Raw genomic sequence first — 13,487 nt, 5'->3', positions numbered from 1 at the left:
AATTCATCCTCCATTCTAGAGGAATCGTCTGCAAATTCTGTTCCCTTCCTAATATGAGAAACTACAATCAGATCCAATATTTCTTATCCAGCATTCCCAGAGGGTTCCCAAGACAAAAGGCTACTTTCCACTTCCTTGAAGTTTTATAATCTTAGGGACCAGAGCAAGGGGAGTGGTATGGCAAACGCTGAGTGTGCAAGTTGCTGACTGAAGACAGCTGCTGGGAATCCCCAAGTGCTATGGTAAGGGGTGTGGCGGTGACAGCAACTGGTTTGAGAACAACCAAGTAAGACTTCCAGATCTACTGGTCATACAGACTCTTACCAATAACCTCTGTACTTCTGCCATTTAAAAACTTGGCTCAAAAGTTGTCCTCTCCCCAGAGCCTTCTTCCTGACCACTCCTTTATCCCATGTCATTACAATGCTTATGTACAATATTTTTCATGTTATCTAATTCACCTATAATCATATATATATATATATATATATATATATATATGCCTCTGTAAGCATTTTAAGTAACTCTGATAATCTGTATCATATCTTGAAGAAGACTGTGAGCTCTGTGAGGATAGAACTATTTCTTCCATTTCTCTAGTTTCCAACCATGGAACTCAGCATAATGTATATGCTAAAAAGAAAGAAAAATGTTTTTTTCCCCCAGTGACATACAATTTCCACTCAGCTACTCAACACTAACATTTTTAAGGTTGAGAAAGTTTCAAAGTATGATACATTAAGAGCTGTAGAAAATACACCCACACTTGATAGAAAAGATGCCACTTATAGTTGGACCAAACATAAAATATGCCCCACCCAACCAGCTACATTATTACACTACACTTTTTCCTTTGGGCGCTTTTCTTTCTACTACATAAGCATGTGGCTCAGTTTGCTCTTAGCAACACTAACTACAGAAGCTCAGCTCTAAATAAGTGTACTGTTGGGAATCTACTCTTCCCACCTACACAACCACTGGCTTCCCACACTGTCTCCAGTGTCCTGTGAGTGACTGCCCAATTACTGATTGTGGAAAGACAGCTTACACACTGAAGGTCCATTCTTGGCAGCCCCTGGGTTTTACTGCTGGTCCTCACTCACTTAGCTTAATTGATTCAGAACGGTATCAAAAAGAGACATTATTACACAAGTTGGGGAGAAAAAAAGACTATTTAAGAAAATTTAAATGTAAAAGCCCTGGTCATTGTGCTGCTTTAAAACAGGCAAGCATGTGTGACATGGAGAGAACAGAAAAATGCCTATTGAAATGGGGTACTCTGACTAATCTCATTGCACAAGTTTTAGTGTTTCACACATATACATTCTCCAAAAGATGGTCTGTTAATGGGAAGCACAACCGACATCAAAATTATAATAAATTGCAGTAATAGGGTATAGTGTTTTAACACAAATACAATTTCAAAAAGTGTACAGTCTTTTAAAGACAACAATGTGAATGTTAGTATGTTTCTGAGAAACACATACTTAGAAAAAAGCAACTTACGCATGGGCTAACAGAGCGTTTTTCTCAGCAGTGGTCTTTCTTCCCACTGGACTGAGAGATCCCAGCAGATTCCTGCCTGGTTGCTACCCACTAACTGGGACCTGAACGCATCACAAACACAATTCATAAGCAAGAAAAATTATGAGCTAGATTATCACTCCCTTTGGCCATATGGGGGAGAAGGTAAAATAAGCATCGAGTTTTCCTTTGTAACTAAATATACCTTGCCCTACATACACCTTTATGCACAGATATAAAAATAATTTTGTAATTTATATTTCTACATCCTACCATCTCGGTCACTGACGGTTTTTACAGCATAAATGACAACTGGGGGCATGCCTGCTTTCTTTTCTATCAGTAAGACAGGACACCAGATTGCCTTCCGATGGAAATCAACATTGTTGAAAAACAACCCATATAATACCTTCCAAACTGCTCAACAATTTTTCACATAATTTTTTTTTGAAAAGAAGAACCATACATTATGACCATTACACTAGCATGGATAAGGAAACGTATGATGGCTAAGTAGCATCATCTGCGAGAAACACATACACCTTCCGGCTATTCTGGTCAGCCTTCATTCAAAAAAAGACATACTAGAAATACAATAGTTTGTGTTTAAAATGCTGACTTAATATCACTTTGACCCAAGCTGCATTATCGAATCATCTTTCTTACTAATATGCGATAGGACTGTTACTGTTCTGGTGAAACAAAGTGCCCACCTCTCACCTCCCTAGAGGAACCCAATTCCTCGCAAGCATGCCGAAAAACAGTAATTTGACTACTGTGACAAGAAAAAGGTAATTGTCCAAACACCTGATCAGAGTCTCTCAAAATCTGCATGTCCAGGAGTGGATTTTTTAAAAATACATTTTGGTCACTGCAATGGAAAAACCACACTTACTGATGTTTAATAGTAAAGTATATTTTATGTGCTATGGTCCATACAAAATGTAGCACTGCATTAACTTCAAAGGTGGTAAGAAGATTAAAATAAAAAGTTCATGGGATGTGACATGCAACATGGCATTAAAGATATAGGACTGAACAATCCCGGTGCCTTAGCGGGGTCCTTTTATATTTCTTTGTTAATGAGGGAAATTCTTAAAATGCAATCCAGCAAGCGTAAGTGTAAGTAAAAGCTTTCAAAATCTTATCACAACATGTTATTTAGTGAGCTAATCATCAAAGCATTTTTATGAGAATAGAAGGGGGCTTTACTTACTAAAATCAATACAACTCAAAGATACATCTGAGCTGCTTTTTAGTTCCTAAAATGTGCTCCTCACATTTAACGATTTCTGAAAAAAGACCTAAAATCGTACCACAGGTTTCCAGCTGGGGGTTTCCTCCCCACCAACCCCACCTCGGACTGAAACCACCCCTAGAACCCCAGACTCTTATGATCTTGGCAGCATTCAATCTCCCTGGTGCTAAGTTAGAAAGACCACGATAAAATATATTGACATGGAAGCAGGAAGTTTTATATTGGAAACTGACAGTGAAAACTGCCATTCCCTTACAGTTGCTCAACCACCTTCTTCAGGTCTTCACCACTCTCTAACCCCTTGTGGGTCTCAACGTGTGGTCCTGGGAACTGTAGCGGCAGCATCACCAGGGAGCTTGTTAGAGATGCAAATTCACAGCCCCACCCCAGACCGACTCAATCAGAAACTCTGGGAATGGGGCCCAGCAATTTGTGTTTTAACAAGCACTACAGGAGCTTATGATGTACTCTAAAGTTCGCGAACCACTCCTCCCCAAACTTTAATGTGCATTAAGAATCACCTGGGGAGCTTGTTAAAATGCAGATCCAAATTCAGCAGGTCTGAGGTGGGGCCCGTGAGCCTACATTTCAAACAAGTTCCCAGGTGATGTCTTCTGCAGACCACACTGCAAGTGTTTCCCAAACCGGTTGTTTACCAAAAATCACCCAGGGTGCTCATAAAATCGGAGTACCCAGGAACCACCCCAGACCAAATTAATCAGAATCTGAGCAGAAAGGCCTAGTCGAATACAACCACTGGTTCTCTGCCTCAGCTGCATGTTTAAAATCACCTGGACAGCTTTTAATAATCCTGATGCCCAGGCCCCATCCAAGACCAATTAAATCAGAATCTCTGGGGTTTGGACCCTGGCATCCATATGTTTAATAATTCTTCAGTGATTTTCTTCAGTGATTTGAATGAGCAGCCAAGGTTGAGAACGACGGTTCTGGAGTCTAACTGGCTCAACACCTGGCACAGTGGATCCCTTTATGGTAGCAAATGGGTTCCTATAACGTGGCTCTCTGTGTTCCCATCTATTCAATGTAAATCCAAGAGTTCTCACTTTGAATCATAAGATGCATCTAAAGTCATGTGTATTTTTTAAAAAAATCATGTCGAACCTTAGTTCTGTGGGCAAACGTGGCTATACAACTGAGACCAAGGATTCAATAATTCATGCCTCACTTTGAACACAAATGTTACTTGTCTTCCATTAAACAGATTTCCACTGTCCTCCCAAGTCCCAACGACTACTACTTCTTCACAATGAGGTAGGGACTGCAAGAAACAGCAGCAACAGTGAAGAATGTGTATTCACACTGCCTCTTCCTATAGTGACATCCTCCCCACCAAACCTGAAACAGACAGATCACTGGAAATTTCTAATAACCTTCCAGAGTGGAAGGGTCACTGATGAAGCTAGAACTTCTAAGATTTCACCAGTGAGACACACTTTGACAGCAAGGTCCTGGGAAGGGATGAAAACGCGGTGCTTTCCTACAGGAGAAGGTGCCACTGTTGAAAGCACGTCTTCTGGTGGACAGAGACAGGACCTGAAACAGCACTGCTTACGACACCAAGATACTCATAACTCTGAGGAAAGAAAAAAAAGCAATGTGTCTATTTCTGTCTTATGGCCCCCAGCACCAAGCCACACTAATAAGTACGCAATGCTATTAAATATGTAAAACAGAAAGAAAATGGGTGCTGGCTACTAAGGCACCAGCAAGTGATTACAGTTATTTCACTCCCATAATCAAACACTGCTTTTAAGAAATTCTCCTGAATTTTCCCACAGTCCACCTCAAAAATGACTTTAAGATAAATGAAAATAAGATGCAGTCCTCTTTCCACTTAAGTGAACTTTCATTCTCCCCTTGGTCACGTTCAGTGTCTCTTCTAAGTTTGTTGTTTGGTAGAATACATGACACAGCCAAGGCCTGCTAAATGATAATAGTTGTTATTCTTCCACCATCGTTTCAACATATCCACAGTGATCAAAAGGGCGTCTTATTTTTCTGTTTAATTCCATGAAAAAGAAATCCACTGGGTGGGGTATTAGAGGAGAAACAATACCTTAATACGTGTGCAAAGTAGCCACTGTTAAATGACATTTTCAAAAGCATTTTCTGTATGAGCTGGTCAAGTTCACTTTCCTTTTTAAATTCTTGTTACAGTCATTCAGTTAACCCAAACTCACTTTAAAATGTGTGAAAATAGCACCTCCTGAAAGTGTGTTCGCATATGCTTTGGAGCAATGGAGCGTGAATAGTAAAACAGCCTTTGCCAAACTCATATAACTAAACAGGAGTGGATTTTTGCAGTCCCATGACTTTGCTGAGCCAACCTATGTATCATCCCCAGACTGCCTTTAATACACCATAGACATCCAAGAGAAGGCAGAAAAGTCACAAATAAGTGACTCAACCTAATAAATATTGCATAGATTTTTTTTAACATGGCAGTCTTTTTCAAAATGAATTCTACTTCTTAACCAAAAATCAAATTGGCTAAGTACAGATGTGGGTTTAGAATTTAAGCATCTAAAATTAAAACTATGAAATTTATCAAGATATTTATTTGACAAAGTGTCAGTCTCTATGCTCTTTCATGCATTTCTTATGAACCAATGCCCAAAGAGGAACCAAGTCTGAAAGAAAATGCACAGACCACAGAAGAGTGGCAAAAATACAAAATGAAATAAAAATTTCAAGTATCAAAGCCAAAGAAAACAAACAAAACAAATTACAATTTCCAGGACACTTTATTGCAATTTCCACTTTACATATTAATTGAATATTTTTAGTCTAGGCAGAAGTGTTTATATGTACCCAATCCCAGTCTAATCCCCTAATCTCGAAAAATGAAAAGAGGCAGTTTAAAAAGAACATCAATTCAGGTATTTATGATATGGGGACAAGGGGCACTTGTCTTAGCTAGAAAAAGGGTTGATGCTTTTCAGTATAAGTTTCACTGAAATTTTTCTCTTTTTTTTTCCTGTTGATGCTAAGTACTCATAATAAAAACAATCACCCTCTTTGTCATTCTTCCCTTCCTTGGGCTTTACATTCTGTCTAGTATTTAGCTCAAAAAGTCAGTTTGCACTCAGTTTACATATTAAAAAAACAACATATGCCCCATCTCCCACACATCCAAACAGACAGGGGTTAGAATTAACCTGGCTTTTAGCTGTAACAGTACTATTTTAAACAATTTCAACCACACACTTGAAGGGTAAAATAACTAAAAGTACAAAACCGAAGGAAACCATAAAAAGTCCTACACATTTACTGTTCAACTATTTCTTCAATCGTCAAGCCTAACATGGGTTTCTTAAAAGTGAAATCGACAAAAGAGCGAATGCACGCGTAATGTACAAACTGACAGTGGCTCTATGGGGACGGCTCTCTTTTTGAATGAGCTATTACCCAGACGGTAGAACGAAGAAAAAGAAGAAAAAAAAAAAAAGGTTTCACTCTTTAAATGTGAGAGAGCCGGCGGTGCGCTTCACTAGAAACACATTTTAATGGGTACGTTCGGATAAAAATAGGTACTAAGGGAAAATGTGTTTTGAAAAAACCTCCTCCCTCCCCAGGACACAAGGAAACCCGAAGGAAAAAGATGGGTAACCTCACAGGCTCCGGAGCTAAGTTCCATCACTAGCAGAACAGAAGTTGGATAGTTGCTATTTTTCACGCTGCAATGGGACAGTAACTCTCCATGTGCAAGGTACGCGGGGCGGGAATACCGGCGGGGCTTTCACAGGGGGTCAAGGAAACCCAAGCCAGGAGAGGTCAACATCGTGAAGGATCCCGAGCTCCCAAACCGGGGCGATGGGGACGCGGGGCGGCGAAAGAGAGAAGGAGAGGGTCAAAACTCCTGGAAGTTCTCTCAAAGAGAAAGCGAACACCTCTGGGAGCCTGCGAGCCGTCTCTCGCAGCAGCACTCCGCTCCAAGTGTGGGGCGTTCGCCTCAGAGGGCAGAAAGCGCGGGGTGCCCTTCCTCAGGGCGAGTGGCTCCGGGGACCCCGGGCAGCGAGAGGGGCAGGGGCAGCGGCCGGCGGGGAAGCTGACTCGTACTTTGCCTCAACTCTGAGCCCCATCCCGAGCGCAAGGGAGAGGGCGGCGGAGAGCACGGTACTCACTAGGGCTCGTTGGTGAACCGGGGGGTCCGGGGCTGCTGGTATCCGTACAGGTGACAGTAGAGCACATCGAAGCAAAAGCAGCACATCTCCGCTGACACCACCATCTTCCGGGAGCCGGGCGATGAGGACGAGGCGACGGACGACAAGGAGGGCGAGGGAGAGGTGGCGGCGGCCGGGGTAGAAAGTAGGGTCCCCACTCCGCAGCTCGGAGGGGGCGACAGGGAGATCCCCCCGCCGCCGCCGCCGCAGCCCTGGGGGGGAGAGAGGGTACAGCCGCTGCCGCTACCTCCTCCGGCTAGACCTCCTAGCCCGTTGAGCCGCGTACCGGCGCCTCCTAGTCCCAGCTCCCCGGCTCGGCACTGGCTCTCTCCGCTGCAGTGGGAGGAGGAGGAGGCGCCACCACCGCCACCGGAGCCAGAGGGGGGCGAACTGGACAGTTTCTGCTTCTTCACCCCGCAGCAACCCGCCGCCATCTTGGAACACTCTCCCCCACGCAGCGCTTCCGACCCATAAGTGAGGCGAGCTGGCGGCGGGGGCGAGCACGCTGCGGCCCCGGCCGCCGGGGGCGCGCCAGGGGCTGGCGGGCCACGCGTGCGCGCGCCGCCACCCGGCCCGGCAGCCGGGCCACGCGGCCGGCCCGCGCGCGCCCCCGCCCCGGCGCGCGCCCCGCGCTTTCGCGGCTCGGCACCTCGCGTCTGTCCCGCGGGCCTCGCGCCTTCTCCTCGGAGCCGAGCCTCAGCCTCCCGCTCCGCGGCCCTCGGAGGATGAAAGACGGGAAGCCCAGTAGGAAGGAAGGAGAAGGAAAGGAGAAGAAGAAAGCGGAGAGTGGGAGCAAAGGGAGGAGGTGGGCATGCCCGGGGACGGAGGAGGGAAAGGGAAACTAATGGGAGGGGAGGGGGGAGAAAGAAGAAAGTCCGAAGTAAGTGTCCAGGTCCCAAAGCACAGCTCGATGACCGGCGCTGCACATAGTGTTAGTGACACTTGAGCCGAGTTATGTGGAACCTGAGCCACCGGCCTCAAATACGCTGGGTTCTGAACTGCCAGAGTGTGAGCAAGCAGGTGCTCTGAGCTGCACACCTGAGATCGCCCCTCTAACGTCTGTACAAAGCAGTCGGAGAAATGGCCACACTGCAGCGGCTCAATCTGAGCACGCACCAGGGATTTTCCAAGATTATAGTAAAAGAGCAATACTCTTTCCTTTCCTTATCGACAAATATTCCAGCCCGATTGAATCTATATATCCTCTGCTTGTTCCTCAACTTTCCGTCCTAGGCCCGTGAAGACGTTTAAAAGCAAAAATTAAAGTCCTAACCAACTTCTCACTGGTTCACAGATGTTAATTGTGGTCTGGAACTTGCGGGGGGGGGGGCGGGGGGGGATATTGGGAGAGGGGGTTGGCTTGGGAACAATGCAAATTAGAAATCTATCTGTGATTTGCATACATCTTACAGGTTAATAGAGCAGGTCACAAGCTGAAAGATTTTGTTCAGCTATGTAATTAGATAGTTGTTAGTATTCATTTAAAAAAAATTCTCAAAGAATGCTTGGATGGATGAGGAGGTATATGACAGAGTCAGTCCCATTCTGGGCACCCGAGACAATCATCAAATTTAAAAATTCATAGAAATGAACCTGATAGAAACAGAAAGTATAAGTTTTTTGTGTCATGTCTACACCATGCCAAAACATCTAGACAAAGTGAGATGCACACTTGGCGGCATCAGAGGATTGATTGATTTTGTCACCTTTGAGCTAGATGTGTGGGATCTTGCAAATAGGTGAGGGCTGTTCATTGCACTTGGGGGGAAAATAAGTTTATTCATTCAACAAATATTAAGCCTCTGTGCCCTAGTACATGTATGACACTGTACTTATGTTAAAATCAAGGAAGTATGCTTCCCACTCTCAAAGAGTTTATGAAGTAAGTCAGATCTGTGTACCTAATTAGATAAATAGCTACTATTTATTGAGCACTTTTTGGGTGCTGAGTACCACGCCTCATCTTACCCCATAACCCTTCAAAAACTACATTATGTCATTTGATCCTCACAGTAACTCTCTGAAGTTGCCTATTTACAGGTGAGGAAATTGAACCTCAGTAGTAACTTGCCCAACATCACACACCTAGAAAGTGATGGAGTCAGGATTTGAACGCAGGCATGTTTGACTCCAAAACCCATGTCGTTGTGCTACACTGCCTCTCAATACCAATGTATGGTAGAAGGCTAGAGATGGATAAAAGATGGTGACATAAAGCTACAGTAGGTGGAACAGAGGTTAAATGAAAATAAGAACTTAGTTTTTACAGAAAGATTGAGAAACACTGAAATATGTTACCAAGGAAAGATGAAGAAGGCTCTCCTTAAAGACAGATTTTATGAAATAGACAGCTCAATTGTCTAGGATGGTTAGATGCAACCTGAAGACAAAAGAGATGGTTTAACTGGTTTGTGATGTGTGATCACACCCACTCAAACCTCATCATCCCTGTTAGAACTATCCTCCTGTTTGAGGCAAAATAACAATTCATTGTCAACCACTAGTGTAGTTTTTTTTAAAAGCGTTAATTTGTTTGTCTATGTTGCAGAAGAGAAAATATATTGTTTTTTTTAAAAATGCTCCACAACAACCGGTACACTGTTAGGGTGTTATGTTTTGTTTTGTTTTGTTTTGTTTTGTACTTTATCCTTAACTATCAGAGCCTACCGTTTGATTTGTTTGAAACTAGGTCAAATACAATATCAGACAATAGGTACCAATTTATTCACCACTCCACTAAGAAGTGGTCACTTCTAGAGTAGAAAAGCAATGCCATTTAATGACATCACACAACAGTTCAGCACAGGAAGCAAAGTAGGATACCATGGATGGCTGCTTCTGCTAGGGGAATTCAGGAAAGCAGAATGTAATCTCCCGATTTAGAATTTGGCCAGTAGACAAGAGTCTAACGCCCCTACTCTTGTGAAAATAGCAAGGAATCTTTAATAAGCACCAGTAGTCATGTCCTTAGTTCTGCATTTCATCTAAAAGACAAAACACTATCATGGCTATCGTACCAGCCTAGGGGACTGATGCAATGGGAAATCCTAAGACAAGGACACCCAGTTGAATTACAAAAATAGCTTTTCCCCCAAGGATTTTGAATTCCAATTGCAAACCTCACAAGCATAAAGGAAATAGACAAACCCAAATATGATCATTGCAGAAAAGACCATCTGACCACTAGGCATTACTATCTGAATACTTGGTTGAATTGGCTGGCTAAAAGGGGGAAAATACTCTAACCTTTTTCTCTGTGCTAACTTCTTGGGAGCCTGGCTCATCTCCCATACGAACCTTGAGCCTCAAGATGCTTTGCAAATCCCTTGGCAAGTAGTGGTGGTGGTGGTAATGCCTCCTTTTAGCCTTTGAGGAAATACCTCTCCTGGCCTTGTTTTCTTGCAAAGTCACCACCATAGAAATAAACATGTTTCATTCAAACATAAATAAAATCCACAGATCAAATTCTGTGGGGGAAAAAAACTTTTTCTACATCTAAACAAAGTGCACACTGGGTGGGGAAACTGACCTTGCTCAGGATTCTCTTGACCTGAAGTGTAAAGGTCAAAGTATGATAAAGCACATGTGTTTCTACCCGCTGCTGATACTGGAGTGCAGTGATAATATCCTCCAGAGGAAACGTTAAGGTACCTTCTGTTTTTTGTAACAGACTGTCAAGCTAGGAGCTAAAGATTTCACGTTTCTTTTGAAAAGGGAGGGGATATGAGGATAAATGTAGAAATACAGCTGATTCACTTTGTTGTACAGTGGAAACTAGCACAACAGTGTAAAGCAATTATACTGCAATAAAGATCTGAGAAAAAAATTAATTTTTCAAGAAAAAGTAAATAGGCCGTAATCTGTCGACAAAGCACATTCAAACTGTAAGCATGTCTGCTTCTGCAACTGCCTCTAAATTGCTATTAACTAACTCTTGTCAAATGCTTTGTGATACAACTGTGAAAAACTACTTGAACAAAGGTTGTGCACATTATTTACTATGTGGTAAAACTGGAAATTGAATTAAACCCAACAGTTCCTGGTTATTTTATCATAACCTCAATTTATTCTCATGTCTACAATATAGTTATTTTTCATTTCAGAAAAAAAAGAATAATTGTAATTTGATGAGTAGTGAACACTTTTACGCTGCAAAATTATTTTCCTCGGTTTCTGGCAGTGTGGGTGAGATGAGGAACATTCACACAGTTCAATGAAAAAACTTTCATTTATGCCCAAACAAGTGTTATTTTTATCCTCTGTCATCAAACTTTCTCAACTGTCATCCTTGAACAACTGCAGAATGTAATATTATTAGCTACCACTTTGATCTAACCTTGTACACATATGACACATGGTTGTGGTGGCGGAGGTGGTGATCAGTTCCCTTTTATATTTGAATGAATATGTGAATAAACACTGAAATTCTTTCCCTACTTTTCAATTCAAATGGGTAAATCAGCTTTTGTTTTCTGGATTACAAATCAGCTCCTTCCCTCCTGAAACCTGTCTTTATCTAATGAACACATTAATGAGACAAAGGACCCTGGTCTACTTTTGACTTTTCTAAATAGTTGTTTCATTTATATCTTCTGTCGTCAACTGGAGTGCAAGCTAATTGAATGTTGTTTTGCTACCTATTTCCTTGAGACAGTTATAGGAACTCTTTAATAAGATTTAGGTATGCAAATATCTATGCTGAATGTAGAGGAATTCCCAAAGCTAGCTGCTTGTGGATTGGAAAGGAAAGCTTTTTAGGGAGAAGATGATCAAAACAAGTGTTATTTTGGGCAGTTAGGGAAGTTGTGAGCAACCAAAACGTAAAGGTGTCTACTATAGTTTGGAGAATCTTTACTTGACTATTTTCCTCTTTTCTCTTTTCCTTAAAGACTTCATCTACTATCCTCTATGCATTTAATGGGGTGAGAAAATGTATATACCACAAGTGTGCCCCACCTCCAAATTAAATTATAAACATATAGTTGTTTACCTATAACTAATTTCATCGTGTTCTGCAGTCAAATGCTCTACCACTGAGCTATACACCCTTTCATCGTGTTCTGGAGCACCTATTCCAGTTGCCTGGAGGCACAGGTTGGGCACAGGTTGGACAGATTAAGGCTGTCAATTAAAATATGAAAATGTGTTCTGAATTAAAAGTCTCTTTTGTGCAAACATTTGATTTAAAGTTCAAACTCACTCATGGCAGTGAGTGAGTCCTATAATCTCTGCTGGATCCCAGCTGAAGTCTAGCTCATTTTGCCTCACCCTACTCACTGTTTAAATGTCCATAATTTATGGCTTATTCTCTCGCTATGTGCAATGCACAGTGATTGGATCAGGAAGCTCAGCCATCTCTCTCCTTACTTACTACTGCCCAGGATTTCAAACTCAGTTCCCAGGGGTTTGCTAGCCCTCTAAACTTCAGCCATATCCTCCATCCAGCCCCTGACTTTAGGGCTGTTCACTCATGCCTCAGCAACTGCCTGGCAAGCATGCTGCCTCTTAATTCTCAGCTGCGTTCTGCATCCTCCACAGGTCCCCACAAGGAATTCTGGATTTCTTCCATGCCACTTGACAGGCTTCTCTCTAACTAACCCCCCATGCTGCCATTTCTACTACAGATGCTTCATGGTGGCTTATGACTTTTCTGTGGGGCTTGAAATTTCCCATGCTACATCCTGGTCTATGAGTCCCCCAAACGTCTCTGATTTTTTTCTTTCTTTTTTATATTGAGATATAATTCACAAAGCATGCAATCCACCCATTTAAATTTAATGGTTTTTCATGTATTCATGGAGTTGTGCAATCAGCAACATAATTTTGCAACACTTTCATAATCCCCCAAAGAAGCTCCATACCCATTAGCAATCACTCTCCTTTCCCTCCCATCGACAACCCACCCACCCCCCACCCCAGTCACTGGCAACCAATAATCTACTTTTTGTTTCTGTAGGTTTGCCTATTCTGGACATTTCATGTAAATGGAATAATACAATATTTGTCCTTTTGTGTTTGCCTTATTTCACTTAGCATCATGTTTTTGAGTTTCCTCCATGTTGTAGCATCTGTCAGTACTTCATTCTTCTTTATGGCATAATAGTATTCCATTATATGGCTATACTACAGTTTATCCATTCATCAATTGATTGACATTTGGGTTGTTTCCACTTTTTGGTTATTATGAATAATACTGCAATGAACATTCAGGTACAAGTTTTTATGTGGATGTATGTTTTCATTTCTTTTTGGGGTATATACCTAGTGATGGAATTATATGCTATATATAATGGGTTGTATGGTAACTCCATATTTAACGTTTTGAGGAACTGCCAGATTGTTTTTCAAACTGGCTGAACCATTTTCAGATTCCAGCTGCAGTGTATGAGTGTTCCAATTTTTCCACATTCTTCCCAAGACTTGTTTTTATCTTTAAAAAAAGTATTATTGTAGCCATCTTAATGGATGGGAAGTAGTATCTCATTGTAGTTTTGATTTGAATTTCTCTAATGACTTACATG

At 42.1% G+C, this 13,487-nt stretch overlaps 1 protein-coding gene across 2 annotated transcripts in view; it reads right to left on the bottom strand.

Annotated features, from left to right (window-relative positions):
* AMMECR1 (AMMECR nuclear protein 1) overlaps window positions 1–7,425 on the bottom strand; it is a 106,477-nt gene extending 99,052 nt beyond the window's left edge. For both annotated transcript variants that reach the window (XR_009050261.1, XM_057717930.1), the window contains exon 1: window positions 6,928–7,425. Coding sequence is in view for 1 of the 2 variants with exons in the window: in XM_057717930.1 (XP_057573913.1) it covers window positions 6,928–7,400 (473 nt within the window). In the remaining variant the exon portion in view is untranslated. The remainder of the gene's footprint in view (window positions 1–6,927) is intronic.
* Window positions 7,426–13,487: the final 6,062 nt, after the last annotated feature.

The sequence above is a fragment of the Hippopotamus amphibius genome, chromosome X (assembly GCF_030028045.1).
Source record: "Hippopotamus amphibius kiboko isolate mHipAmp2 chromosome X, mHipAmp2.hap2, whole genome shotgun sequence".
Taxonomy (NCBI): Eukaryota; Metazoa; Chordata; class Mammalia; order Artiodactyla; family Hippopotamidae; genus Hippopotamus; species Hippopotamus amphibius.
This window is presented reverse-complemented; position numbering and strand designations above follow the sequence as displayed.